Below are 25,508 nucleotides of genomic sequence, written 5' to 3'. Positions count from 1 at the left end.
CAAATGGGACGGTGGCGGACTGTATTAATGTCTGCCTACTCTTAGGAAAGGTGCGTGTCCCCTGTGTCCGCTTCGGTCGCCCGGTTAGGAATGCGCTTATCAGCTCTAACCGTTGCTTGAATATCAAAGAGGAAACGTCAGAACCAAGATTGGTCATTTGTCTCTTCACTTTGTTTCATTTAGAGTAATTGGGATCTACAACATCGAGTTTGGCTCATTTTTGTCTATGTATGCTAGCTAGCTAGCTAGCCAAGATAGCTAACTTGGTAGCTTTGACTATTTAGCTAGCTGGCTAGCTAGCTAACCCGTTAGCTGACTTAGTCGCGGTAGTCAGAGTAAATCGAATATTGTTTGGACAACTGCAACATTTTCACGGTAACTGGTTGGAATTGGGGTACCACGCGGGGGTCGGGAGAGAACGACGGAGGAGGCGTGAGCCAGGAGCGGCCGATGAGTTCAGATCAGGGCGGAGAGCCGCAGTTGCAGGAGGAGGCTGAGCCGGGATCCAAAACCCGTGGGGAGGACGAGACGGTACTTGGGACTGGGGGAGATTCGTGCGGCATGGTGAGTACGGGCCTGTCATTACACGACACCCTTCCATTTGCACTTTTTTGTAATGAAAGTTGTGGTTTTGCCTTATTGACCATCTTCCCTTTCAGTAATCATGTTCGATTACTGCAAGTTGGGCCAGCATTTTTTAACGTGATGCTAACGTTTGTTGGCTAGTAAGACTGTATCAAGCTAGCAAATGTGGGGTTGCCTTGGCAATATTGTTGCTTGACTTACGTTAGCTATCGTTAACGTAAGCTGGTTCTGGGTGACAAGTCTGATCTAACCTCTGAATCCGAACCGAGGGTTCAGTCATCGTCTAAAAACATAGGTTGAATATTGGTGGTTTGTTTTTTAATCAATTTCCTCGGGAGGATATTTTTTTAATGTGTGCTTGACATCGCTGCAGCCGCTCGTGTTACGAGGCAGCTGACTTAACAGCTCAACGCTGCAAGGTAAGGCCAGTTAGCCAGCTAGAACTATATCTGCTTTGTCAGTGGCGGCTTAGCAGAGAGCTACTTGACGTTATCGTAGTCTCCGCGAAAGAGATTAAGCACTTTGATCATGGGAGAATGTAAGAATTTAGCTGGATATGGTAATCAAAACCAAGCTTTGATTGCATTACGTTTGTCGACTGTCTGATGTTAATCAAGAGAATGTTCGAGGCCTGCGTGTTTCATTACAGCTGGCAGCCGAAACGGAGATCACTCGAAGGCAGCATTGTTATAAATTGCAGTCGTGGATGTCAATTAAGCAGTATATTTTGTATAGTAATGTTTGTTAAATAATATTTCCGAAATGTGGTGAAGATTGCTCCGCCGCCGGTGCCAAATTACTTGTCATTGTAACGTACGTCGCCATACTACAGTCTTACCATATGTGGCGGCTGGGTTTTTCGAGTGAGTTTGTGTAAAAGTTTGTAAATAATTAAGCATCCGTGACGGGAGTAGAGCTGCTTATTTCTGCCGTTTGGATGAGTTAAGGGCCTGAATCATTTTTGTAGCAGGTGGTCATTGATAATGGCGCCCCTTACGGCATGTGCTCCACCATAGCTAGTGACAGACTCGTCGTCATATGGTGCAGGTCTCATGACATGCTGTGTGCACTCGAAAGTCAAAGTTATCGCCTCTGTGCGTAATGGATGCAACTTTGAACCAGATGACCCTACATTTGCGTGCAGTGCATAGTTCATTTTAAATCATGTTGGATTTGGTGTTGCCGGTGCTTTTCACACGTCAAATGTTATTTTGTGCTGATCCATATAAACACACCGAATTAAAGGCACTGCTATGTCCTTCTCGGTAACCGAATAGGGCTATCTAAGTGTACATGCACAAGAGCTGCATATATCTTAAAATGTGTTGCGCTTTAACGCTTTTTGCTGGTTTTAGGCAACTTTGGGTGAGACACAGTTGCCAATTGATTGACAGTACCCTTGGCCAACAGCTAGGACGATTATGAAGTCTTGGCGGTTAGCCTTTACGGAAGAAAGCACTTCGTTGGTAAAATGTGCTTCAAGTGTGTGGGGTAGGCGGAGTTCACAATCACAGAGCGAATGGTTGAAGGTCGTGAAAACGCATGCTGGAAGTAACTTGAGCTGGATACTGTCCAACTCGGAGGGCTTCCTCTCAGCGGCAAAACTGTATTAAATGGTCTCTGTTTGTAGACTCTGAAGAAATCGTTGGTCATTGAGTGGTAGAGCTTGACAGACATGCTTTTATTCATCGAGGTAAGCTTGGTATGGGGTAGTTGGCTTGTTAGCACGCATCGCGGACAATCGGTGAAGACCATGTGAGGGCTTGCTAACATTAGCTCATTCTAGCTTGCTAACCCGACGAAGGCCTCATGGCTGCATTTATTTAGCGGATAGTAAAGGATACTCAAAAGGTTTAAAGGTTATGCTGTAGTAGTTTGTCGATTGCAACGAAAGAGGTGGTGTTATTATGTGCGTATGCTTACTGTTCCGCCGTATGCTCGGTAAAAGTTGTATCGAAGTTAATTCATTAACATTGTGGGAGGTTGTCATTCGGTTTTGTGTTGCTAATGTTAATCTAACTTGCCGAAGTCGGCGTGTTGTGCTCACCATGGGTTGCGTTAGGTTTTCGCATTTCTTTTATTTGCCCTATCTAAAAATCTAGCCCAATTCAGCGTGTTGCAGAGTGTCCACTAACTCGCTGCTATAGGCTATACACTTGCCTTGGGCATTATTATTTCACTACAACTAGCAGGAGGATTACGTAACAGGTCGTACACATTGGCTTAACGTTGGATGAATGGTGATCTTGAACTGTTAACTCGGATGCATGGATTGTTGTGTAAACTGTTATGCAGAATCTCTGAACGATACAAGGAAATAACACGTTTCTGTTTTATGAACAGAAATCGGAGCGTGCTCCACCGAAAATGTAAAAGATAAGGAAAACTGAGGCATGCGGCCATGTGTAGATACAGTGTCGGTCTTGAACAAACACGGGCTTACATACCGGTACTTGTGTGTTCGCCTCAGGTGACCTCCAAGGGTGCCGGTCTGAACCCGAATGCAAAGGTGTGGCAAGAGATGCCTTCTGTCCCCAGCGAGGCCCCCGCAGACGGTACAGAGGGTTCCCCCTGGTCCCAGACCAACATCCCTGAGGGTAAGGCACCATGCTTGCTCCTTGTTGGGTTCTTGTACTCCCATGTGCCATCTATGTAGGCCTAAAACATGACGGGAATGAAAAATGTGAGATGATGTGCAACTGTTTTTGTCACCAATTTAAGAACCACTAAGCTTAATTTCTAAACATGCACATCCAACAAACACTTAACACACAACATTATGGAAAAGGGTCCTTATTTCATTGTCATGTTTTTTTTGTGTGCTTGTTTTTCTTTTGTGCGAGTGTTATTTGACTCTCTCCTTGACATTTTGGTCTGAAGGTTATTCGGACACATCTGGATGTAAAGCGTACACGGCAGGTTTCTCTGCGCTGGAGGACAGTAGCTCCTCGGGGGCAGCAGAGGGTACCGCCAACGGCATGGATCCCCCAGACCTGGACTTCCCCTTGTGTGAGCCTGCAACAGGACTTGACGGTCAGTCAATCCCCCAATACCTCCACCTACACACAAATGAATGACCACTACAATTTCTACTGTTGGCTTGCAGACACTCCTGCGTTGATGGCTTGTGTTACAAAAATAACTTGCATTTGTTGATGTGCAGAGTTTTATTATTCACGTTAATGTTTTTATGGGTGTGTTTTGCGTTGCTGTTGTGTTTCCGCAGACTCTAGTCTGACAATGGAGCAGCCCATCTCTGCTGAGAGTTTACGGGAGTCCCTCAAGAAGGAGCTGGAGTTCTGCTTCTCCAGGTCAGCGCTGCCTTTTAACATTACATTTGGCTGAGGCTTTTGTACTAAGCTACTTGCAACAGAGGATATAATCACAACATAAAACACTCGCAGATACAATCAGGGCTATAAATCAACTTTTTCATCACCAGCCAATTTTGCTAGTAGATGCTAAATTTGGTCACAGATAAACTCATCTGTTTTAAGTGGCTAGTAAGCTTTCTTTTTACCAGCCAAACTGCATTTTCGCAAGCATTTGGCCGGTGTTAATTTAGAGCCCTGGATGCAACACTTTCACGTTTTGAACATCTAACATCTCAGGTCGACCACACGTGACTCGTTCACCCAAAAGACTCTGTCTTTTTTTGTATATTCATCTGTTTTTTGTTGACACAGGGAAAATTTGTCCAAGGACCTGTACCTCATGTCACAAATGGACAGCGACCAGTTTGTCCCCATCTGGACCATTGCCAGCATGGAGGGCATCAAGGTCCTGACCACCGACATGGATCTCATCCTGGACGTCCTCAGATGTGAGTCAAGTCCTAGTCTGCTTCCTCCACTTAGTACAGGACTGATAGTATTCAGGCTCTATGCCTGATTTCAGGCTCAGGATTTTTTTTCACTATCACCCCTGTTTATAACAATGGCCCAATCTGGATCCTCTGTCTCGAAAGCATCGTTGCCAACCAGTTAGGAACTTACTTGGTTCCCAATGGGAATTTGCATTGCAACCAACTAAGGTGCCAACTTGGTTAGCAACGACATTGTCGAGAAACGCACCCCTCTTCTGGTCTACCCAAAACGAACCCAATTTAGTCAGTCCCACTCTCTTCCACCGTGTAACAAGGGCCCTGTCTTAAAGGCTTTTAACTTTTTTTGAATGTATTGATGTTAAACGTATTTAATCTCTTTGTTTATATGGTTGTTAGTTTTGTAAATGTGATACGTTTTTTTTCTATCTGTATTGGCTATGATATAGCCATAGCTGCTGAAATGGCAATAAAAGTAAACAATCATAAACAAGGGCCCGGTGTTCTTAAATTTGGGCTCACATACAAAATTTATATAATAAAGCGAACAACAGATGTCTCAGACTTGTGTGTTGGATGTTGTGAAAAACTAAAACTGCAGGTTAGAGGTGCACCGAAATGAAAATTTGTGGACGAAACCGAAACCGAATAATAATTAATTACTTGGCTGAATACCGAAACTGAAACCGAATATTACAATTCAGTTAAAAGTTATCAAAATGTAGGTTTCTCACTATTTTTAAGTTGAATTTGAAGTCTTCAAATGTTAGAGTAGAACTGAAATTAGTTTAATGCCCATTTTCAAGCCATTTTTTATTCGGCCTCCTATTCGCCCACTCAATAGGCTTTCGACCGAAAACCGAAAATGTCTTTTTTTGCGGCCGAATTTTCGGTGCACCTCTACTGCAGGTCATAACTTGCATATTGGGCAGAACATTGATTTCCTGGGCATTCAAAATACCCAAGAGTGTGCGTACAAGTGCTCTACGACACCCCAACAGAGAATTGTTCATATTATTCTTAACATGTCGTTAGGGATGTGTTTAGTCTGCCCATTGCAAATTTACAGCTGTTGTACATCTCTTACTTGTTATGTGATAACAAGGCAGCAAACTGCAGTGTTGTCAATTTATTTCTGTTTAATGTGCAGCATCTCCAATGGTACAAGTGGATGAGAAGGGGGAGAAGGTTCGACCCAATCACAAACGCTGCATCATCATTCTGAGAGAGGTCCCAGAGTCTACGCCAGTGGAGGTAAAGGCAGTGCCTTGATTATGCTTATTCGTGTACCTCTCTTTTACTTGTATAAGCTGATGTAGTTGACATGGATTTGTAATGGGTCTGTTTGTATACTCCCAGACACCTTAATTTCCTATGGAAATGATGAAATGCCTACTTCAAGTAGTACCGTATTTTTTGGACTATATGTCGCTCCGGAGTTTAAGTCGCAACGGCCCAAAAATGCATTTTGAAGATGAAAAAAACATATATACGTCGCACCGGACTAATTGTCACACATTTTTGAAAGGTTATTCTATCCATGGAATCTATGTTGTGATAACTGGCGCATGGTAAGCTGCTGCCCAAAGACTGCATTGTTTTATGAACCAGCATCTGAAGCAGTGGCAACGCATTCAGAGGTGGTGGTAATGCACCAACTAAGATGGTTTGCCAACCGCCATAAAACCACAAAAAGAAAAAGAAGAAGAAACAGTGAAAACGCGCCATGTTGCCCTATAGTCAGAACAACATTCAATTTTCGGCATTGTTTTGCGTTTGAACCGTGGGAGGGTTCGAGGCAACTTTGTTCCGTCTCCAGAGCATACCTTTCTTTTCCCCCTTTTCTGAGACTTCAGCCCATGACGGTATCAAAGGTGAGGGGGATTTCATCCATGTTGTGTAGCCTATGGTAGTGTCACGTTGTGCTCGTTTGTCAGAAACTCGCGGAAATTACCGATTTTCACCTGGAAGTCGGCTGACTGTCTTTAATAACACAGACGCTCGTTCTCGGATAGAGAGGCGATTGCGTTGCATAGCGCAAATAAATCCTCGAGAGGGGATTGCATTGCATAACGCGATAAATCCACGAGGTCCCTGACTTCCGCAAAAAGTCCTATTCATTTCTTTGGCAATGTCATGGAGCCCGTAACAAGACCGTTGACTCGCAGCGCGCGCGTTGTTCTAGAACACATTTGTCCTGTATTCAGCTCTTCTTCTAGACGTGGGCCTTGAACCTTCAGATAGCTTTTTTTTTTTCACAACATGCACATTTTCCTCCGCTTTTCTCCAATCCCCAAACAGTTTTCCATTGCATCCAAACTTTCGTTCAGCTGCCCTATTGCCATTTTCGGCTGCATATTTAATTATTTTCAGCTTGAACTCAGCAGTAGGCTATATTAAGTTCTTTTGGGTGGTATATTTCTACTCAGTCGTCAGTGTAAATGCTATTTTTTTGTTGTGGTAAGTTGTAACATTTTTTCTATCAGCGGTAGGCTATTAGGCAACACAACATAGGCCTAGTTGCGCACATAGTGCTTTCCCGTGGAGAAAAAAAAACATATATATGTCGCACCAGAGTATATGTCGCATGTCCAGCCAAACCATGAAAAAAAGTGCGACTTGTAGTCCGAAAAATACGGTAGATATATCTATTGTTGACGTATTTAGGCCAGTCAAGGTCATAGGTAGGCAATACAGGATCAGAGCCAGAAACTGTCTGACCTTGCCAACTGTTTTGCCTCTATCTCTGTAGGAAGTGGAGGCGCTCTTCAAGAGCGACAACTGTCCGAAGGTTATCAGTGTGGAGTTTGCGCACAATAATAACTGGTACATTACATTCCAATCGGACACGGATGCTCAACAGGTGCGACCATAACGGATGCTTTACGTGTAGTCTTTAAAATTGATTTGTCATGTCGAGTCCATCAACCAAGTTTTGGGTGCTGAATATGTTCATCTTTTTTCTCCTGTAGGCGTACAAATATCTAAGGGAAGAAGTGAAAACATTTCAGGGAAAACCAATCATGGTGAGTTAATGATCACCACATGTTGAACGTTTTTCTGTTTTGGCAGCTGCTATGGTTTCTTTTAAGGTTGAGGGTAAGGCTTTTTGGTATACTCAAGATTTTGCTATATGTGCAATAATGTGTATTTGGTCTCTTTATGTCTTATCGGTGTATCTATGTAAGCTGTCGGACATCTTAATTTCCCTCGGGATTAATAAAAGTACTATACCTCTCTTCCCCTATCACCGGTGTCTTCTTGCTTAATAATCTGATAATCTGTGCCTGCTCTTCTCTTCTCAGGCCAGAATAAAAGCTATCAACACGTTCTTTGCTAAGAATGGCTACCGCAGCCTGGACTGCAGTGTGTACTCCCAGCAGACCCAGACCCAGTCGCAGTACAGCTCGCCGGTCTACATGCAACATGTCTACAGCCCGCAGCAGCAGTACCTGCCCTACAACATCATGCCCCCCACCTGGACCCCCTCCCCCACACCCTACTTTGAGACGCCGCTGGTACGCATCGCATCACACCGCATCGCACGTCAGCCCCACGCATCATGCCCCACACTCCTCACTCCTCTTTACATTACAGCAGGGGTCCCCAAACTAAGGCCCGGGGGCCGGATGCGGCCCGCCAGGCCCCTTTGACCGGCCCTCCACCTCTCTGCATCTCACCATTTGAACTGGCCCAAAGAAGCAATCCTCACAGAAAAAAAACATAAAATATATTTATCATAGACCTTCCTACAGTTTAATTTTCACTAACTTAGTGTGAATCACCAGAAGTTTCTTGCTTTGATAGTTTCTCATCTCACTGTAATATAAACAGGCCTACCATTTCTATTGTATCACTCCTAAACTGTCATCACCATATGTTTCTAACCTTTCCTTGCTATTTTCACATGGTTTTTGGAAATTGAAAGGAATACCTGTGGTATTTCAAATTGAAAAACATGTGAAGTACTCACTTCTTATGCAAATCACTTGTAATGATGAGCTATTTTGTGCTAGAAATTTTGAATGAAGGAAGCGAAGGACAGCACTCTTCAGATTTTTCTCTGTTCATTCGCCTACGAACGTTTCGGGCAGAGCCCTTTTTCAGCGTATAATGGCGATTGCCGTGCTAGAAATTATGGCCATAACAGGCAATGGCCTAGTATACAGCCCACATAATTGATCCCGGCACCTGATCACAGTCAGGAACGATAATGTGGCCCCCAGAGAAAAAAGTTTGGGGACCCCTGCATTACAGCCTGCCTGCACAGAGGGGGAATGAAATCCCCCCCCCCCCCCCCCTCTTTTTTTTTTTCTTTCTCATCACCATTTAGAAGTGGGCCTAAAAGGCAATGAGGATGAATAATTTAGCCAAAAACTCTAAATGAATTATTTAAAAGGGTCTCAAACAGTGAATAAATGTATTGGAATTGAAATATACGGTCTGTCCTGTCCTCAGCAGACTTGGTCCAAAATCACCTGGGAGAAATAATGTTGCATATATCAGTCTGTGGTGAATTGTGGGCGCGCATAGTGGGGTTTGATTAATGACCTGTCAATAGTAAAGGGTCTGGTCTGTGTTTGCTCTACTGGATGTTCATTTCTTCATTTTGAACGTGGGAAAACCAGATGCATCAGTCCAGTGGATCCTGGTGTGTTTACTAGGGATGCATTAGTTTTTAAGTTGATCGATAAGGTCAATCAACTATTCACCCCACACGTATCTTAAAATCAAACATGAGAAAATGCTTAATTAACATTCATTTCTATTTGTATTCTTTAATCCAAAGACGTGTGAAATGTTCACACTCTTCACACACACTTCGTCATTAATTGCATTTTATGTTACTTTTTATTTACTAAAGTCAATTATTTGATTAATTGTTGACACCCCTAGTGTTAACCCCCCATGTGTCCACCAGTCCAGTTGATGCTCATGCAGATGGTGATGTATGTTTTATGCTGATGTGTCTATCGCATGTGTCCACTACAGGCCCCGTTCCCCAACAACAGCTTTGTGAATGGGTTCAGCTCCCCTGCACACTATAAGACTAGCTCCAGCTCGCTCAACCTCGGACGCCCCTTCAGCCGCAACCGGTAGGCCTCCAGCTTTTGTCTTCACACCTTTACATTTAAACGGATTACTCCACACTCACAATCAAAAGTTGCCAAACATGAACGAAAACTAAAACGAGAAAAATGACTGCACAGTTGAATCCTTTTGTTCATTTTAAGTGTGCGGACATTTTTCTATATCACTGGAATATTTAGAACCGCTTAGTTTAATCTTCATGCCTCTAAATGTGTCTGAAGTACAATGACCTTGCTGAGCGAATGAAAGAGGAAGTGATGATTTGTAACTTTGTTGAGTTGGGAGCGGTTGACTAGGATGCGGCCTACCCTTAATTTTCAGATGTGCATAGTTAAGGTTTGAAGTATGGTTAGTAAGAATAAATGAGTGTGTGTATAGGAAGTAGAGGTGTGATTCGATTCAAACTTTAAGAATCGATCCGATTTTGATTCTGAAGATTACGAATCGATTTTTTTAGATTCTATCAAAAACGATCCGATTCGATCCGATTCGGGTTGGTGTTCTTAAATAAATTTAAAAAAAGACTGTCGCAGTGGTATGCAGCCAGGTTGTGTTCACCAAGAAAGCCAGAAACAAAGATTTTTTTAAAACATATATTTTATGTTATTGCCAGATAGTTTTAAACTTTGAAATGGGGGATGAAAGAATGTTTTAAGTGCGACTGACGGCAGTATTGAAAACAGAAGTGTAATGCTGGACGCTTTGATTAATAAAAAAAACTAAAGCGGCATTTGTATAAAGGTATTCATCCCATACACCGTTAGAAAGCTGGGACTGTCCCCTCATTTAAGACCAGTCACGAATCAAATGGTTGATCACAGACAAAACCGAAACAGTTGTTAGCTCAGCAGCCGCAGCTCAGCAACAGCTGTTAGCATCCCAGCAAACGTCAGCATACCTTTTTCAAAGTCTTCCGTTTCCCACCAAAGACGATCATATCACTCTGGACTTTTTGTACCGCTCGCCAAGTATCCATAGTGATGCCACATTAAGTCCATTTTCTTCTAAACCACGTAATTTCCTCACAGTGTATTTGAACTCCCAATCGTGTAATTTACTAACTTCATCACTGCCACTACTGCAGTACACACGTTTGATTGACAGCATTGGAAGCCAGTGGCAATTTCCCAAAAAATGACGTTGGCAACTTTTCAGCCAATAGGCTGACGTTTCCGTGAGACGCACAAAGTCTTCATGTTTGGTTGATCCAAAACAAATCCCACGCGTTACGGAGACACTATTTGAACACAGCGGTTGCATTGAAAATAGCGACTTATTTACAAATGGGAAAGTGGCAATATCTTAAGGCAATATCTTTGTCTTGAAGTAAAACAACTTGTGTGTTTTGTTAAATGATCGTCGTGGTATGCTTTGTAAGTTTCCCTATGGCAAAATGCGTTGATGGCTGACTTCCTGCCTCCGCCGGATGGTGCTTATTTGTAACACGGTGTAAAAATATAAACTCTTCCTTGATTAATTGCACAAAGCAAGTGTTCAAATTAAAGGATGTAGAGTTATATTTCGGAAATTTGTACGCAAACCCTTTGCAATTTGGCTATATCTCAGCGTCGGTCAGGGAAAAAGCTTCTACCCCGTTTTTCCATTTTCCGCCGAGCTGTGGTCAACTTGTTGTTGACCGCTGCTCTCTTGTGGCGGTTTCCGTGTACTGCAGGACGTTTGGAAATGACATGGCCTACTAAAATAAATAAATACATAAATAAATAAATCGATCTTTGGACGTCGAAATCGATCCTACGGAATTAATACGGGGATCGATCCAGAATCTAAAAATCGATTTTTTTAACACGGGCCTAATAGGAAGGTAAATTAGGTCTTAATGTGACAGTCAGTAAATGTACAGTATGTGTGCAGTAAGCTAATTCAAGAGGGTATTTCACAAAGCTCGTTCAGTATAGTAAACTTGGTTATGTTAATCTTGAGGTAGTGGTTAATCTTGAGGTAGTGGTGAATCATCTAATGGAAGAGCCTAGAGTCATTACTTTATAAGCTAAAAGTTGCCTGAAGGTTTACAACTTCCTGTAGGTTAATTTAAGGGGTTACCAAGAACATTGTAAAATGATAAACCAGGCTGATGTAAGTGTAACTAACTGTATGTATAGGGAGGTAAGGTCTTGATGTAAGTGTTAATGACTACATGTGTGGTATAGGGAGTTGTCTTGATGCTGGTGTTCTTGCTGTTCCCCACAGTGTCCCACTCTATTCCAGAAAGAATGTAATAAATGCCTTCAGGTACTCCTGTTCAACTATTTTAAGCCTCATCATTAGTCAAACGTCACCCTTTCTTTCTTTTTTTTACATGTACGCTTCCCATACATAACCAAACATTAATCAGGCTTCCCCCAGTCACACTGGTGTCACCCCCATGCCATTTTTGTTTCACTTCATTTGATTTTATGGAAGAAATCCATTGACCGCTTTGTATACATGTTGCTGATATGTATGAGGCCGGATTATGTCGATTTTGACCTGGACTGGTCTCGGCAGAGTTGGCCTCTTAAGATATCTGCGCTTTCCTCCCTCCCTATGCCATTCATTTTTATTCATTGCTAACCTCCCCATTATATGTGATGTTGGGTTAGTCCGGGTTGGTTCATCCTGTGTGTGCTTGTCAAAGAGTGAGTCAACTAACCCAAGCATGAGTGGAGACTACATGCTCAATTTTTGTTACCATGAAAACTTTATTACTCTTTTAATTGGCATAGTTGACCTGTAGCCATCAAAGGAGTCTCAATTTGAAAGCATGAACCCAACTACACACCCTTAATTTGTTTTGTTTTTTTAATGTTTGTGTCATTTGTCCACCCAACTTTCTTTTTAGCCCTTATGGCACTGTTTTTTTTTTTTTTTCCCATCTTTTGCATGCAGCCCATTTCGAGATGGCTGAATAAAAGCTTAAATTTGACCCAAAAAAAATGTGTACAATCAGGCACATTCCACCCAAATACCTGTCCATGACAAAAAGACTCTGGCCTCATCTCAAGCACTGCGTTTCTATTTCCTGTGCCAACATTTCAACTTCCTGCCGTGTGCCGTCTCCAACCAGGAACCACGTGAAGCCTCAGTCCCGGGCCAGTGACGGCGCCCCGTCTCCTGTGGCTCCCGTCCCGCTGGTGGACGGGCTAACGGGCCTGCGTAGCCCCCAGCCCCCCACCAACACCGCCGGGCCCTCCCTGTCCTCCGCCCCCGAGCTCAGCCCCTCCTCCTTCAGCCACTTGACCGCCGCCGCCGCTGCTGCTGCCGCTGCAGCTGCTGCCGCCGCCACCACCACAGAGCCTGCTGACGACTCTGGCATGGCCAACCGCGGAAGGTCAGTAGAGGTGCTGCCTATCGCCTCCATATCTCCTGTTCAGGCCACTCGGCACCGCACTGCAGTCACCTTTGGGTGAGTTTCCGTGCGCTGGGTGGCCTTTATCTACGAGCTGTAGTGCAGGCTTATCAGGAAGTGGATGTTTCTAAGGTGTTGAGTTGCCATGGGGGGGATTTTAGCGTCGCTAGGCCTGATGAAGAGAAACTCAAGCGCGTAGAGGGCCCCCCTGGCCGTGTTGGAGGGGGACTGGCATCTGCTCTGTCTTTCTCTCTCGTCTGTATTTTTTTTCTTTCTGTCACTCTTCCTTTCTCTGTTCTTGCCTCATACCTTTACAGATGTCATAACCCTTTCTCATGTTCAGAACCTGATGAGCGGTAAGATTATGAGATCTGAAGGCCGTAGTGACAGGACGGGGAATGTAGGACACCCTTGCCTGGCTTGTCTGCTGCTTAGCGAGTTTTAATGTTTCTCTTCTTCCTTCACAGGAGGAGCACATACAGAGGCAACCGCAGGAGGAGAGAGGACGAGCGCACCACGGTGAGTGCTCTCATGGCCGAACCATCCAGGGGTGTTTTTCTCAAGCTAAGCTAGCAACTTACTTTGTTGCAATGCAATTTCCTATTAGCACTCATGAAAGTTGCTACCAGGTTAGCAACGACACTTGAGAAATGTGGTCCAGGCCAGTGTAGACATTTAAAAACAGGTGGCCTGACTGTTAAGACTGTCGTTTGTCCAAACCACAGGAAATTGCAACCCTTCCTCAAACCCATTCAAGCAGAGCTAATAGAATCTGAGTACTTGGCAATATTGGTGTCGTTTAAAATAGTTTGATGTAGCCTAAAGATCTCTGTGGCACCACAAGCAATTCTGGTTTATTAAAGGTTATTTGAGTGTACTTTGCCCACTGCGCCATACACGCCAACCCCAGCATCTTCATTATGTCATCATTGTTATTAAAATTGGTGTTGTCAACAAATGATGCTACTGAACATAATAAACATTATCCTTCACACACACACACACAACCCACTTTCCATCATGTCTACTGTTGCACATAAATACTCAGTACCATCTAATCAGTGCTAGCCTGCTAGGCCTGTTGAAGAGAAACTAAAGGGCATAGAGGGGACATCTGCGCGTGTTGGAGAGTAACTGGCGTCTTCTCTCTCGTTCTCTCGCTCTCTCGCTCTCTCTCTGTGTTCTTGCCTCATACCTACAGATGTCATAACACCAGGGATTAAAGTTTTCCGTCGCTATGACGGATTTCCGTCAACTGGATTTTCGTTTGGACGGATTTCCGTCCTTATAATTCATGTCAATTAATTTACAATTTTTACTTTCCAACTGAACTCAAATCGAGAGCACTCCTGGTCACGAGAAGGGGAGGAAAGGTGTGTTTGGTGTACGGATTTAGTTATACACGCCACCACCGGTGGTGTCATACAACAGATTCACTCAGTAGTTTTGAGCCATCGTCTTCCGTGTTCCAAAAAAAAAAAAGTACACGAGCGGTCAACAAATCAGTTGCGGCGCAGCGCGAGAGATTAAAAAACAAATAGCCAACATTGTTGCTGATGGCAGAAAAGAAAATAAGTGTAATACTATGTCTTTAAAGTGCAATGACCATCATTAAACGAGTTGGACTGATAGTCCAATATGGGCTAATAATAATGCATACCGGTATGCATGGAATGCAGCTGGAAGAAGGTAGGACACGTGTTTCCATTATCATTGCACCTGCCGTGGTGGATAGTTAGGGAAAAAAAAGAATAGTTTACTTCGACTGCGCATGATGTCCTTTTCATGAAGGGTTTTCCTTTTAAGCATTGCGACTTTTACTAACATTATTCATAGCCCCAATGGGACGGCTATCATTGGCAGCTAGCTAGGATATACCATGCGTAATACCATGCGTTTCATCCTCAAAGTTTAGCGCGTTTGACTGGCTACGTGTAGAACTAGCTCTAGTTGTCTTTCTGACAATTTACAGCCTCACCTGTAATCATAGCATATTAACGTTGTTGTTGTCGATATATATTTAAGAAATAAGTTAAAAATGGGTTGCATTTTACAGGGGTCACGGAGGCTATCCCTGGCAGAGCCAATATTTTATGTCTTGTTCTGGGAAGCAGTGTTCTGATGGGTGGACTCATGGTCAATAAATGCCGTTTCGGTGTTTGTTTCACTTTCAAGGCTTGTTGTAGGCTACTGTGTGATGCTATTTTTGCTAACTGGAATAGTGTGCAGCAACAGTTGTGTGTGTACTTGTTTTTGAGTGGCTCAACGTCTGTGCCCATCTTCTCGGACTATACGCTTCGTTTGATTTCAGTTATTTGCGCACTCAAGACTGATAGGTGGGTGATTTGCCTTGATTCGAGTGGAAAGTTACGCGAAAAGCTTGGGAAAGTGTGTTACTTTCGATAGACGTATGTCTGTCGTGTCTGCTTGTGTCGTGTCAGCTTGTAGGAGAGAACACGGGTGCGTGTAGGAATCGGGGATGTTTTCTAAGCGTGTGCCTGTCACCGCACATCGAGAAGCAAAAAAGTACCGGTAGCCATCCCAGGAGAACAAGTGGTTCAATTTAGTATAATAGAAACAAGACTGAAGTGTACTTAGCATGTTAAAAGCGCACTCATACTTTTTGCGCTAAGAAAAAAGTATGTTTGCAATATGCTTATTTAAAGTGTACTTAAAATTAGATGTAATTAAGTTGCTCTCAAAGAAAGTACACTTTGCGAACCATACATAAAGTGCACTTAGAAGATGTTTGGCTAAAGTGTATTTAGAGGAATATACTAATAGTGTTCTAATAGTGAACTTACTAAAAGTGTATTTTTAATAACATATTGCAATTGCACTTTTTTTAAGTGCACTTTGATTATACTTCACCCAAGTGACTTCGAAGTGTGATTTTCTATAGTGCGCTTTAAAGTAAATCACTTCAACATATTGGAAGTATACTTTTTCTAAGTGCACCATGATTGTGCTTCATCCAAATATATTCAAAGTGTGCTTACACAAAGTGCCTTTACCCATCATGCATCATCATGCATGTACCATCATGTAATGCACTTCTTGGAGCTCAATTTCTCAAACAGAAAGCCATTGACCTCTAAGGAATATCTTTGGTTTGCATGAAAATATTACTCATTGTTATATTCTGCGTTTATTGTAGGAGTTTTAAAATTTTAAAGTGGTACACAAAAAATGACCATGTTCCCACCGTCATTATGATGGTCACGTATATGTTCTGGTATATATAGGCTCACACTTCCCATGACATCATGGTGAGAGGTAAGTTGGAACTAGTTGTTCAAACAAAGAATCAAGGGTCACCATTAGTGATCAATTCAAATGATCAATTGCAGGAAGGTGGAACAAGAATGATATAAAGTGAAATGTGTATCTGAAATCTCTGTAACAATGCAATGATTGTAAATGTCAGTCGTGCTAGGCATGCATACTGTATCACTACTGTGACATGTGGCTGTGTGTAATGTACAAGCTCTGAGGACCAGCATGGATTGTACTATTACATTTATATTATTTCATGTACTTGGGAGTGTACTGTAAATATACTTCAAGCATACCTGTTATATATTTACAATACTTAATATGATATACTTTTTACAGACTTAAAATGTTCCAATGTAGTCCAAAGAAGCATGAAGTTAATATACTTTTATTGTACTTCTAGTAACAATAAAATGTTATAGAAGTGTACTCAAGCACTCTCTTAATGCCATACGAATGCATGAAAAGCGTGTTTAGAGCATACTTTCAAAAGTATGCTTGTAGTGCACTTAAAGTTGTCCAAAAGCGGTGCCAATTTAGCATCCTCAGTGTGCTGCAAGTGTGCTGAAGTACTGCTTTAGTAGTGCTTCAGCGCACTAATAGTGCAATGAAGCGCACTTTAAATCGCCGAAAATAGTACACTTTGTACTAAGTACGGTCAAAAAAAGTACACTTTAAGTATATGGGTTTTTCACCTGGGATAGGTTTTCAAAACGGTAGAACACAAGAGGTAGACTACCGCACCCTGTTTGTAAACGTCAACGTCAAGTTATCTGTAACAGGATGAATTAGTGAAACACATACAAAATAACCAACAACTAGTTTTCTCCCTCTGATAGCTATGACCAGTGCATTATTTTTTTAAAAGTCAGAAATACTGCAAGCAATGCGCACCAGTGCTTTCACTAGAACAGTGTTTGCCCATTCTGATGGGAAAGACAAAATATAGCCTACTACTACTACTACAAAAAAACCATAATGGGATCACTGTATCAACGCATTGCAATTCCAAGTCAATAATTCTGTGATATCAGCTAGACCATTTTGAAGCAACACTCATTGTGAATCCATTCTGCATAATGTTGTGAACAATTCATAAACAATGGGTAGAAATAAGAGGAAATAACCAAAACATGCCCCAAATTGCAGTTCAATGTTTGCAGTCTGATATATCCATTATCCCTCCATTCTCGGCCAGTTCCAGTCAATCTGGTGGCCTAGGCCTGCCCCCTTTCCCTCTTTCCTTTTTTCTTGTATTTAGAAATTGGCATCTGTAAACATAGCATTGTAGGCCTACATCTGATTGAGCACATCTGATCTAGTACCTACAGGTACATTCATACTGAGAGTGTATATAGGCCTACTGAGTGTATAATGAATATTCATTGTTAATGTGAAGTGTAAAGTTTTATGTTGGTTGAAGTTATGATTTTGTGGCACTTTTTGGTATTACTGGCGCCCTCAAGACATAGGTCTATTCTGCTCTAGGCGACTGCCCTGTCTGCCTATGCCTAGTGCTGGCTCTGGCACCATTCCTTGCATAAAACCAGTGTATGTTTCGTTATGAGGGCAAAGCCTGGCTACATTGGTTTTCGTAGGGTTATGGAGTGATACTCGATCGGGTACCTAACTGGTAAAAAAGTTCAGTCAGATGACTTTTTTTTGCTTTAATCCCTGCATAACCCTTTCTCATGTTCAGAAACTGATGAGCGGTAAGATTAGGAGATCTGAAGGCCGTAGTGACAAGATGGGCAATGTAGGACACCCTTGACCTGATCGTCTGCTCCTTTGCATGTTTTAACCTTTCTTTTCTCACTGTGTGTGTCTGTCTCTCCTCAGCGGCCTGTCCCGCTCCAGGAGGTCAAGGTGCCACAGCCCAAGTTTGACTTGGCGGCCTCCAACTTCCCCCCTCTGCCGGGCTGCGTGGTGAGCACGCAGGGCGAGCCCGTGCTGGAGAACCGCATGTCTGACGTGGTGCGCGGCCTCAACAGGGACAAGGTCAGTTCACCCACCATGGTGCAGCACAGCCGCCTAGCTGCCTAACAAGTAGCCGGCAAGCCTATTATCATCCAGGCGGTGTTTTGCAACACCATGCTAGCCTGTTAATAACCAGTTGAGTAGTTGGTTGCAATGCTATCACCCATCTAAGTTGGTTGTTGATTACAATGCAGTTCACCTATTGCCAAAGTCAGTGGGTTTAGCACTGGATTTTGGGACGCTGTTGCTGTTCCACTTAAACAGAGCTGTTTGCTATTGAAAAGGAGGTAACCCCACTGTTATGTTGTAGACTAAATGCTTTTGTTTCCAAAATTATTCTAACTGTGTTGGCTCTGGATTTTCTGTCGGTCCATGGTGTTATTGTTTAATGGTATGTGTCGGGGATAGCTGTGGGCTATTGTGGTTTAGAAATTGGTCTTAGGATTGGCAGATCACATGTTCAATTCCTCTGCTAGCAGAAAAATGTGGGTGGGCAGGGAAAAACCAGCCCTTTGCTGCACCCGAATTCATGGCTTTAACGCACACTGCCGCACAGAGGATTTGACACAACCCACTGTCATTCTGGTGACACAGTGTCTGCTACATGTTATTTTTAACACAACACTCAAGTCGTTTCCTTTAAACCTTACAGTAATGTCTCTGAGTTGTTTTCAACTGGAGTGGTTCATGGGGCAGTGGCCGAGTTTTCAGACGCAACTTGCTCTGATCTGTCATGAGCCACAAAGTCAATTCTGCTTTCATGCTGTGGGGAGAATAAGTGCCTTTTAGTGTAGTTTAAATGTTTCTACTAAATGTCAATGCTGATGGCTACGAGGAGAAAGGAGCTAATGTGGTGTGAAATGGAGTAGTTTGTATTTTTACATGAACTAATATTTTACACTTAACATCATGTCTGGTCATAGTTTGCTTCTATGTGGATGTACACATAGATGTTAACAAGTTGCAAACACAAGACCATTTTAAAACAAAGACTAACTTTTGCATTTTGTTTTTGTCTTCTAGCAGCAGCAGCAGCAGCAGCAACAACAACCGCAGCAGCAGCAGCATCACCACCACCAGTCGGACACTAGTAAGGACGGAGCCGCCAGCCATCCGGCCGCCTCGGACGACGCAGTTGCCTCCTCTCGACCCGCCCAGCCCACAAGCAAAACCACTTCCCACAGCCTGGACTCCACCCCACTCAGGTACACGCACAGCTCTGGTACCCAAACAGTGAAGTTGTTCGATGTTTTGGTGCTTTTTCTTTCTTTCTTCTGTTCTTTTTTTTAAGTATTGGTTGGGTGTGTAAGTGCTGAGGCTTTTATGTGCGTGACGGGAGGGAGACAAAAGGGAGCTGGAGGCCGAGTGCCCACCCCCACCCCTTCTTCCCTCCTGCTGAAGCACTTCCACCTGTCTCTGTCAGCAATGCTCAGGTTTCCCATTGTTGCTTTGTCTCCTCTTCTCTAACCCTGCCCTCCTCTCTGTACTTCTCCTCTTCTCTTCTCTTCTCTTCTCCCATCCCTACCCCTACCTCCACTCTCCTGTCTATCCTCCCCCTCTCTCACAAATCCTCCCTTCTCTTCTCCTCTGTTCTCGCCTCTCCTCTGTTCTCGCCTCTCCTCTCAGCAGTGTGAGCCACCAGGAGAAGAAACCAGAGAAGTCTGAAGCCGTTGGCCATAAAGAGACGCTGGCGGCCTCCTCTTCCTCCTCCTCCTCCTCCTCTTCCTCATCGGTCACCGCTGCCGCCGCCACCGTGACCAGCCCTCCCTCACAGACACAGCAGCCGGCAGCTGGCCCCAAACCCCAGTCCAGCGCAGCCCCTACACTCACCCCTGCCCCCGCCACGCCCCAGGCCAGCCCGGCCGCCGCCGCTGCCACCAACACGGCCACCCCCACCACCCCCGCACCCATGGTGAGACATTACACACTCCTCTACACCACAACACTGAGTCAGGCTCAACCCTGTAACCTGTGAACATTCACACCTTAATCATGCCATCTCCTTTGCTTTGGAGCCGTTTGTTGCATCGCCACTTATCTGCTACGGCGGTTATGAAAGTTAAGAGAAGCTGTTGAGTAATGTGGTCAGGCCTGGAGATGAGAAAGCGATGCGCATAGAGGGATCACTGGAGGGGGGAGGGGAAGGCCTTGTGCTGGGCTTCTGCCTTTTGTCTTCTTTCTCTACCCCCTCCTCTCTACACTATCTGTTCTGTCCCCCACACAAGTCACAAACCTCCACCTGTCCGGACCCAATGAGCGTTCAGATTATGAGATCTGAAGGCCTGACTGACAGTTATTGTCAATGACACAAATCTAAGGAGTTTTTGAAATCAAGTTTATTTCTAGATTTTCGGAATAAGCACATTACGCCATGTTTATAGTTAAGCCTGGATGTACCATTGTACCACGAAACAAAGCAGGAATTACAAAGGAACTTGCAAGCAGTTTTTGTGAGCGAGTGATGGATGTCCTGTGGTATACAATATATTGAACACCCATAACACTTTGTTTTTTGCATGTTTGTGTGTGCCTGTCCCATCAGGAGCCACGTAAGCTGAGCTATGCCGAGGTGTGCCAACGGCCCCCTAAGGACCCCCCTCCCACGCCGGCCCCCTCTTCCTCGTCCACTGCTGTCTCCGGCTCCTCCGCCTCCCCCAGCACGGCCCCCTCCTCACAGCCCTTACGCGAGCTGCGGGTCAACAAGGCGGACGACCAGGCCGGAGGCCCCCACAGCCCCTCAGACAAGCCAGAGAGGGAGCGTGGGGCCGAGTGTAAGGGGCGTGAGGGCCGGCCTCCACGTGATGGCCAGGGCTACTACCGCAGCAACGGGCCCCCAAGGGCCGGCAGCGGGGGCCTGAAGCTCCGTGAGCAGCAGAGGCGCCCCCCTTTTGGTCGACGCTCCTCCCCACAGGGAGGCCCCAGACACACGGGCAAAGAGCAGAACATCCCTCCCATATCGCCAAAGTAAAGAAACGTTCAAACAAAAACAAGACTTTGTGAGAAAATAAGAGAAGATAAAAAAAAATACAAATCCAGTACAAATGTATGAATATATACACGCATATAAGATATATAAATAAATATATATGAAATATATATATATATATAAAAGAAAAGATGAAATAAGATATATAAAAGCAACAACCTAAATGGTAGCCACCTCTCCTGCCTGGGGCATGTCAAGAGGAAAGTCTCTTCGAAAGGACTTTGCAGACTGGCACATCCAGGAAAAATGGGCATAAAAGAAGAAAAAAAGACAAACAATCGTAACGCAGGGCAAAAGAAAGGGAGTGATTGAATAGGAAAAAAAAATCCCATCTCTAAGCTTGTTGTATTGAAAATGTCCCCCTCAGAATGTAAATCTTATTTTGTTTTCTCCCCTTTCTTTTTTCATCTCCCTCTACTCTTTTTTTTTCCCCAAAAAAATGTGGTCAGCTTCTCTGATCCCCCGATGGGGCGAAGCGATGGATCCATGGGCCGTGAAGAAGCCCTGCATTGCCACTCGAATTGAATGGCAGTGGTCTGCAATGAACTTATGCACTAAGAAGAAAGGAACAGGCATATAGAAATGTCATGTACCTATACAAAGATATCACTTTAACATGCAATGATACATCCAATCCTTTGTTTTCTTTCTTTTTTTTTATTTTTGAAAAAAAAAAAAAAAAGGCTTCTTTGCAAATTGCAGGACACTGGGAGTGAGTGACTTTTTGCAGTCGGTGTATATGGACTTTGAAGTTGTGTGAAAGATGCGGTTTTGGTAGTGTTGAATCTTGAGGCTTAGGCCTCTTGTAGGATATGTTTGAGAATGAATTATTTGGAAAACAAATTTAGGAGCAACCATAATACTTACTGGTCTCTTCATTTTTTTTCTATTAAATTGCGTGACATTGCTATCGATTTAATTCTGTATGCTTTCAGAATCAGTGACATGGTGTTGGATAGCTAGCAAATCTTATAAATATTGTGTAAAATATTACAAAATTAGAATGAGATGGTTATGGAGCCTTGTCAATTTTATCAAACTCTTTACTAAGTCATAAAAAATGTCACAGCTTGCCAATAATAATGCTGACCTGTCACTGGTTCGCAGAAGGGTGGTTTATTCTTTGTCTTTATCTTTTATTTTTTTTTCTCTTGCTTTTTTATTTAAAAAGAAAAAAAAAGCTGCAATCTGATTTTAATCAAGCACTGATCGGTGTTGCGTCACAGATCAGCTGGCTACAGCGGTAACGGGGCGCAATGTTTGTCATCTCAGATGATTTGTTAGATGTGCATTGATTCCTTCACCCCATGAACTGATTTTTTGTACTGTATGCTCGTGTTTGGTGATAATCAGTCTGGCTCTCTATGTTTACAACATGGTGTTCTCCTTGCTGGGATGAGATGTGTGGTGTTCAGCAGAGGATGGAATGGGAGATTGTTAGTTAGCACATGCAGATGAGTGCAGATCTTTTCTTTTTTCCTCCTTTTTTTTCTCTTTCTCTTTATTTTTGTTCCTTTTTGTTGTCGGCCTACGCCGCATCAAAATGGAACACACAGGGTTGATCTACAAATGGAATTAGTCATTGTTTGATTAACTGCAGTTGCGATTGTACAGAATAATAGGTCAAGTGTGGGTTCCCGCAAAGCTGATTAGCGCATGTGTGATTTACTTTTTTTTTTTCCCTCTTGCTTACTCAAAGGCCCTTATTGTCTGCTGTCTGATAGAAGGAAGAGGAGGTGGTAACCTGTAACATATTTCCAAGTTGCTCTGGTTTTTGCGTATGTTTTGTTTTAAATGAATGTTTTTGTTTTTGTCCTGGGATGGGATTCCCTGATGAGTCTGTCCATTCATGTGGTTGGTGTATCTAAGGTCACTACTCCGTTGTCCACAAGCTTTTTCCTGAAACGTTAGTCCACTGTATTTCCTGGATGGCTAGATGGTGTGTGCAAGTGTATGCGGAGGGAAGGGAAGAGAGGGGCTGGCCGTGGCCAGGCATGGTGTGGTATTCCATAGGCATGTCTGATCCCAAGGTCATTGTGGAGTTGCAGTGGTGGATAGTATGCTGTTTTGGGTGATCTGACCTCAAATCAGTGGGTGTGGTGTTGCACGAAGGGAACGCCTGCCAAGAGAGACATGCATGTCTGAGCTTTTTTATTTGTACGGGCTTGGAAGGACTTGACATTTAAAACCTGCTATGACAACTGGTGGTGGTTTCAAAACTGGTTTTGAGACTGAACACACTCCCTTTAATCGTCCTTTTTTTGCAGTGTGAACTCTTGTCATATGGAATGTATCAAAGACCATTACTGGAGGGGAGGGGGGGGCCTAATCATTGTGTTGCCACAGCATTCAAAATGGTTGACGCAAGCCTTCGTCTGACATGTATATTTGATGTGCCAGCCGCTACCAGTCCATAGCTTACCATGTTGAATGTTGGTCTGAGATGTGAGGTCTCAAACAACCGGTGGGCCAATGTATTAATGTGTTACTATGTAGGCTTTAGAGCAATGAACTTGACCAGTTGTAATGAGGAAAGGAACAGTGTAATCCGTTACGTCTATTATCAGCCCTTGACATGGGAGTCATGTGAGTGGTGTGACGGCGAGACTTTGAGACCAGTAAGAACATGACCTTACCCTCAGCAAACATGCTTTTGGAACAATGACCTACAGCCACCACAACAGCCTGGTTTTTAATGCGAGGATGGAATTGGTGCCGTTTCATCTTGGAAAAATGTCTAGTCTGTTTTGGAAACCAGTATTGCAGTTGGATTTTATTTTTTGAGTATTGCATTATTACTATTTTTTTTAATTTTAATTATTTATTTTAATCCTACTGTCCGACGCTTCACCCCCCTTATCCCCACCCCTGCACGCTCAATCCTCATAAGTCCCATTTCCCATGATTGAGAGGAATGGCACTGGGAGAAAGCATCGCATCTAACATTTGTACATTGATTTGAGATTTCAGATGAGAATACTTGATGCATTGACTAGGAGTTAGTAATGCAGTACATGAGTAACGAATCACTGGGGCTTTTTCTGTTTTGTTTTTTCCATTAATGAATATGAGCAGCTAGTGGTTTAGTGTAATAAAATAAAATGCACTAACTTGTTTAAAAAAAAATCTTACTGTCATGTAATGTGAAATCATTTTAGAAGCATAATGATGTTGATGTTGACAGGCTTGCAAAAATCTACAGGAATAGCATATTATTTTCCTTAATGTTTGGCTTATTTCTGTTTTTCTTGATTTAGGGGTGGGGTGGCAAAGGGAAGAATATATAGCAACGGATTGAAGTGTTTGAGACACTAAATTCTAGCTGTCTGAATAAAATGTCACAAAAAGAAAATAAATTATTTTGTTTTGGCCTTAGAGTACAAACTCTTGTTTTGGTTGGTGTGTGTGTATATATGTTTGTGTGTGATGATTGTAAAATCTTAAAGGTGAACTCTGTTTTAACTAGATTATATTCTCACAGAAAATGTTGGAAGGGGGCTTGCCTTTTGGGTCAGAGATCAGTAGTCCTATTTTTGATATCTTTATACCTAAATTAAAAACAAATTACTATTGAGGGGGGAAAAAAACTAAAAGAAATGTGGGAAAAATCCATCGACCCAGTCAGAAGTTATGGGCCAAACAATTCAGCCATCTTGGATTCAGCCATTTTGAAAGTGTTGTAGCTCCGCGTTTTGGGGATATGCTAAATGACATGCCTGCTATTTTAAGTTGGCTAAGGAACACTGCATGATATAATTTTGAAAATCAACATGGGTCCGAGTGGGATTCAAACTCACAACCTCCATATCTCTAATCCAGCACCTTTGCCATTGATGCTAAATGACATACATGCTATTTTAAGTTGGCTAAAGCCGGGCATACACTGTGCGATATTTTCACTCGTGGGTCTTAAGCTTCTGCTCACACTGCACAATGGAATTTCACTGTTTAAAAGTTCTAAGCTCACGACTCACGTCCTTGCACTACACGAGCCGATAGTCGGATGCGAGCAAAATGCTTCCACTGTACGACGCGACAGGCATGTTTCCCCGATCTGCAGAGGAGGGAACATGCGCACCTGAGGTGGAGATGAGGTCGCGCTCAACAGCGAATTGCACAGCCCTATTAATTTGTGCATGTGAAGTGTCAAATCGGGACGTAGCTCTCAAAAAGTCGTGCGAGTGCCAAATCGATGCAAAAGTCGCACAGTGTAAGCCCAGCTTTAGGAACACTGCATATGATGTAATTTTGAAAATCTACATGGGTCCGAGTGGGATTCGAACTCACAACCTTTCTCTAATCCAGCACCTCTGCCATTGATACTAAATTACATACATGCTATTTTAAGTTGGCTAAGGAACACTGCATGCATATGATATAATTTTGAAAATCAACATGGGTCCAAGTGGGATTCAAACTCACAA

The 25,508-nt window shown here is 43.3% G+C and overlaps 1 protein-coding gene across 7 annotated transcripts; it reads left to right on the top strand.

Moving 5' to 3' along the window:
* Window positions 1-3: 3 nt before the first annotated feature.
* larp4aa (La ribonucleoprotein 4Aa) lies at window positions 4-24,459 on the top strand. 7 transcript variants are annotated; one of them, XM_063208197.1, is made up of 16 exons: window positions 4-564; window positions 3,056-3,182; window positions 3,466-3,618; window positions 3,812-3,896; window positions 4,272-4,408; window positions 5,559-5,662; window positions 7,161-7,271; window positions 7,381-7,434; window positions 7,714-7,926; window positions 9,401-9,504; window positions 12,564-12,827; window positions 13,313-13,364; window positions 17,961-18,119; window positions 19,125-19,303; window positions 19,725-20,010; window positions 20,641-24,459. In XM_063208197.1, the coding sequence occupies exons 1-16, from the start codon at window positions 451-453 to the stop codon at window positions 21,064-21,066; spliced, it is 2,568 nt and encodes an 855-aa protein (XP_063064267.1). In that variant the 5' UTR covers window positions 4-450; the 3' UTR covers window positions 21,067-24,459. The 7 variants fall into 7 exon arrangements, with proteins under 7 accessions (XP_063064267.1, XP_063064270.1, XP_063064269.1 ...); XM_063208200.1 differs by having other exon boundaries at window positions 5-564; window positions 19,134-19,303; XM_063208199.1 differs by having other exon boundaries at window positions 5-564; window positions 19,131-19,303.
* The last annotated feature ends 1,049 nt before the right edge of the window (window positions 24,460-25,508 follow it).

The sequence above is a fragment of the Engraulis encrasicolus genome, chromosome 10, assembly GCF_034702125.1.
Source record: "Engraulis encrasicolus isolate BLACKSEA-1 chromosome 10, IST_EnEncr_1.0, whole genome shotgun sequence".
Taxonomy (NCBI): Eukaryota; Metazoa; Chordata; class Actinopteri; order Clupeiformes; family Engraulidae; genus Engraulis; species Engraulis encrasicolus.
This window is presented reverse-complemented; position numbering and strand designations above follow the sequence as displayed.

Coding starts and splice junctions, on each gene's coding strand:
- larp4aa (XM_063208195.1), top strand. CDS start 451: ATGAGTTCAGATCAGGGCGGAGAGCCGCAGTTGCAGGAGGAGGCTGAG. Junction 565..3,055: donor GGGGAGATTCGTGCGGCATG/GTGAGTACGGGC, acceptor TGTTCGCCTCAG/GTGACCTCCAAGGGTGCCGG. Junction 4,409..5,558: donor CATCCTGGACGTCCTCAGAT/GTGAGTCAAGTC, acceptor TTTAATGTGCAG/CATCTCCAATGGTACAAGTG.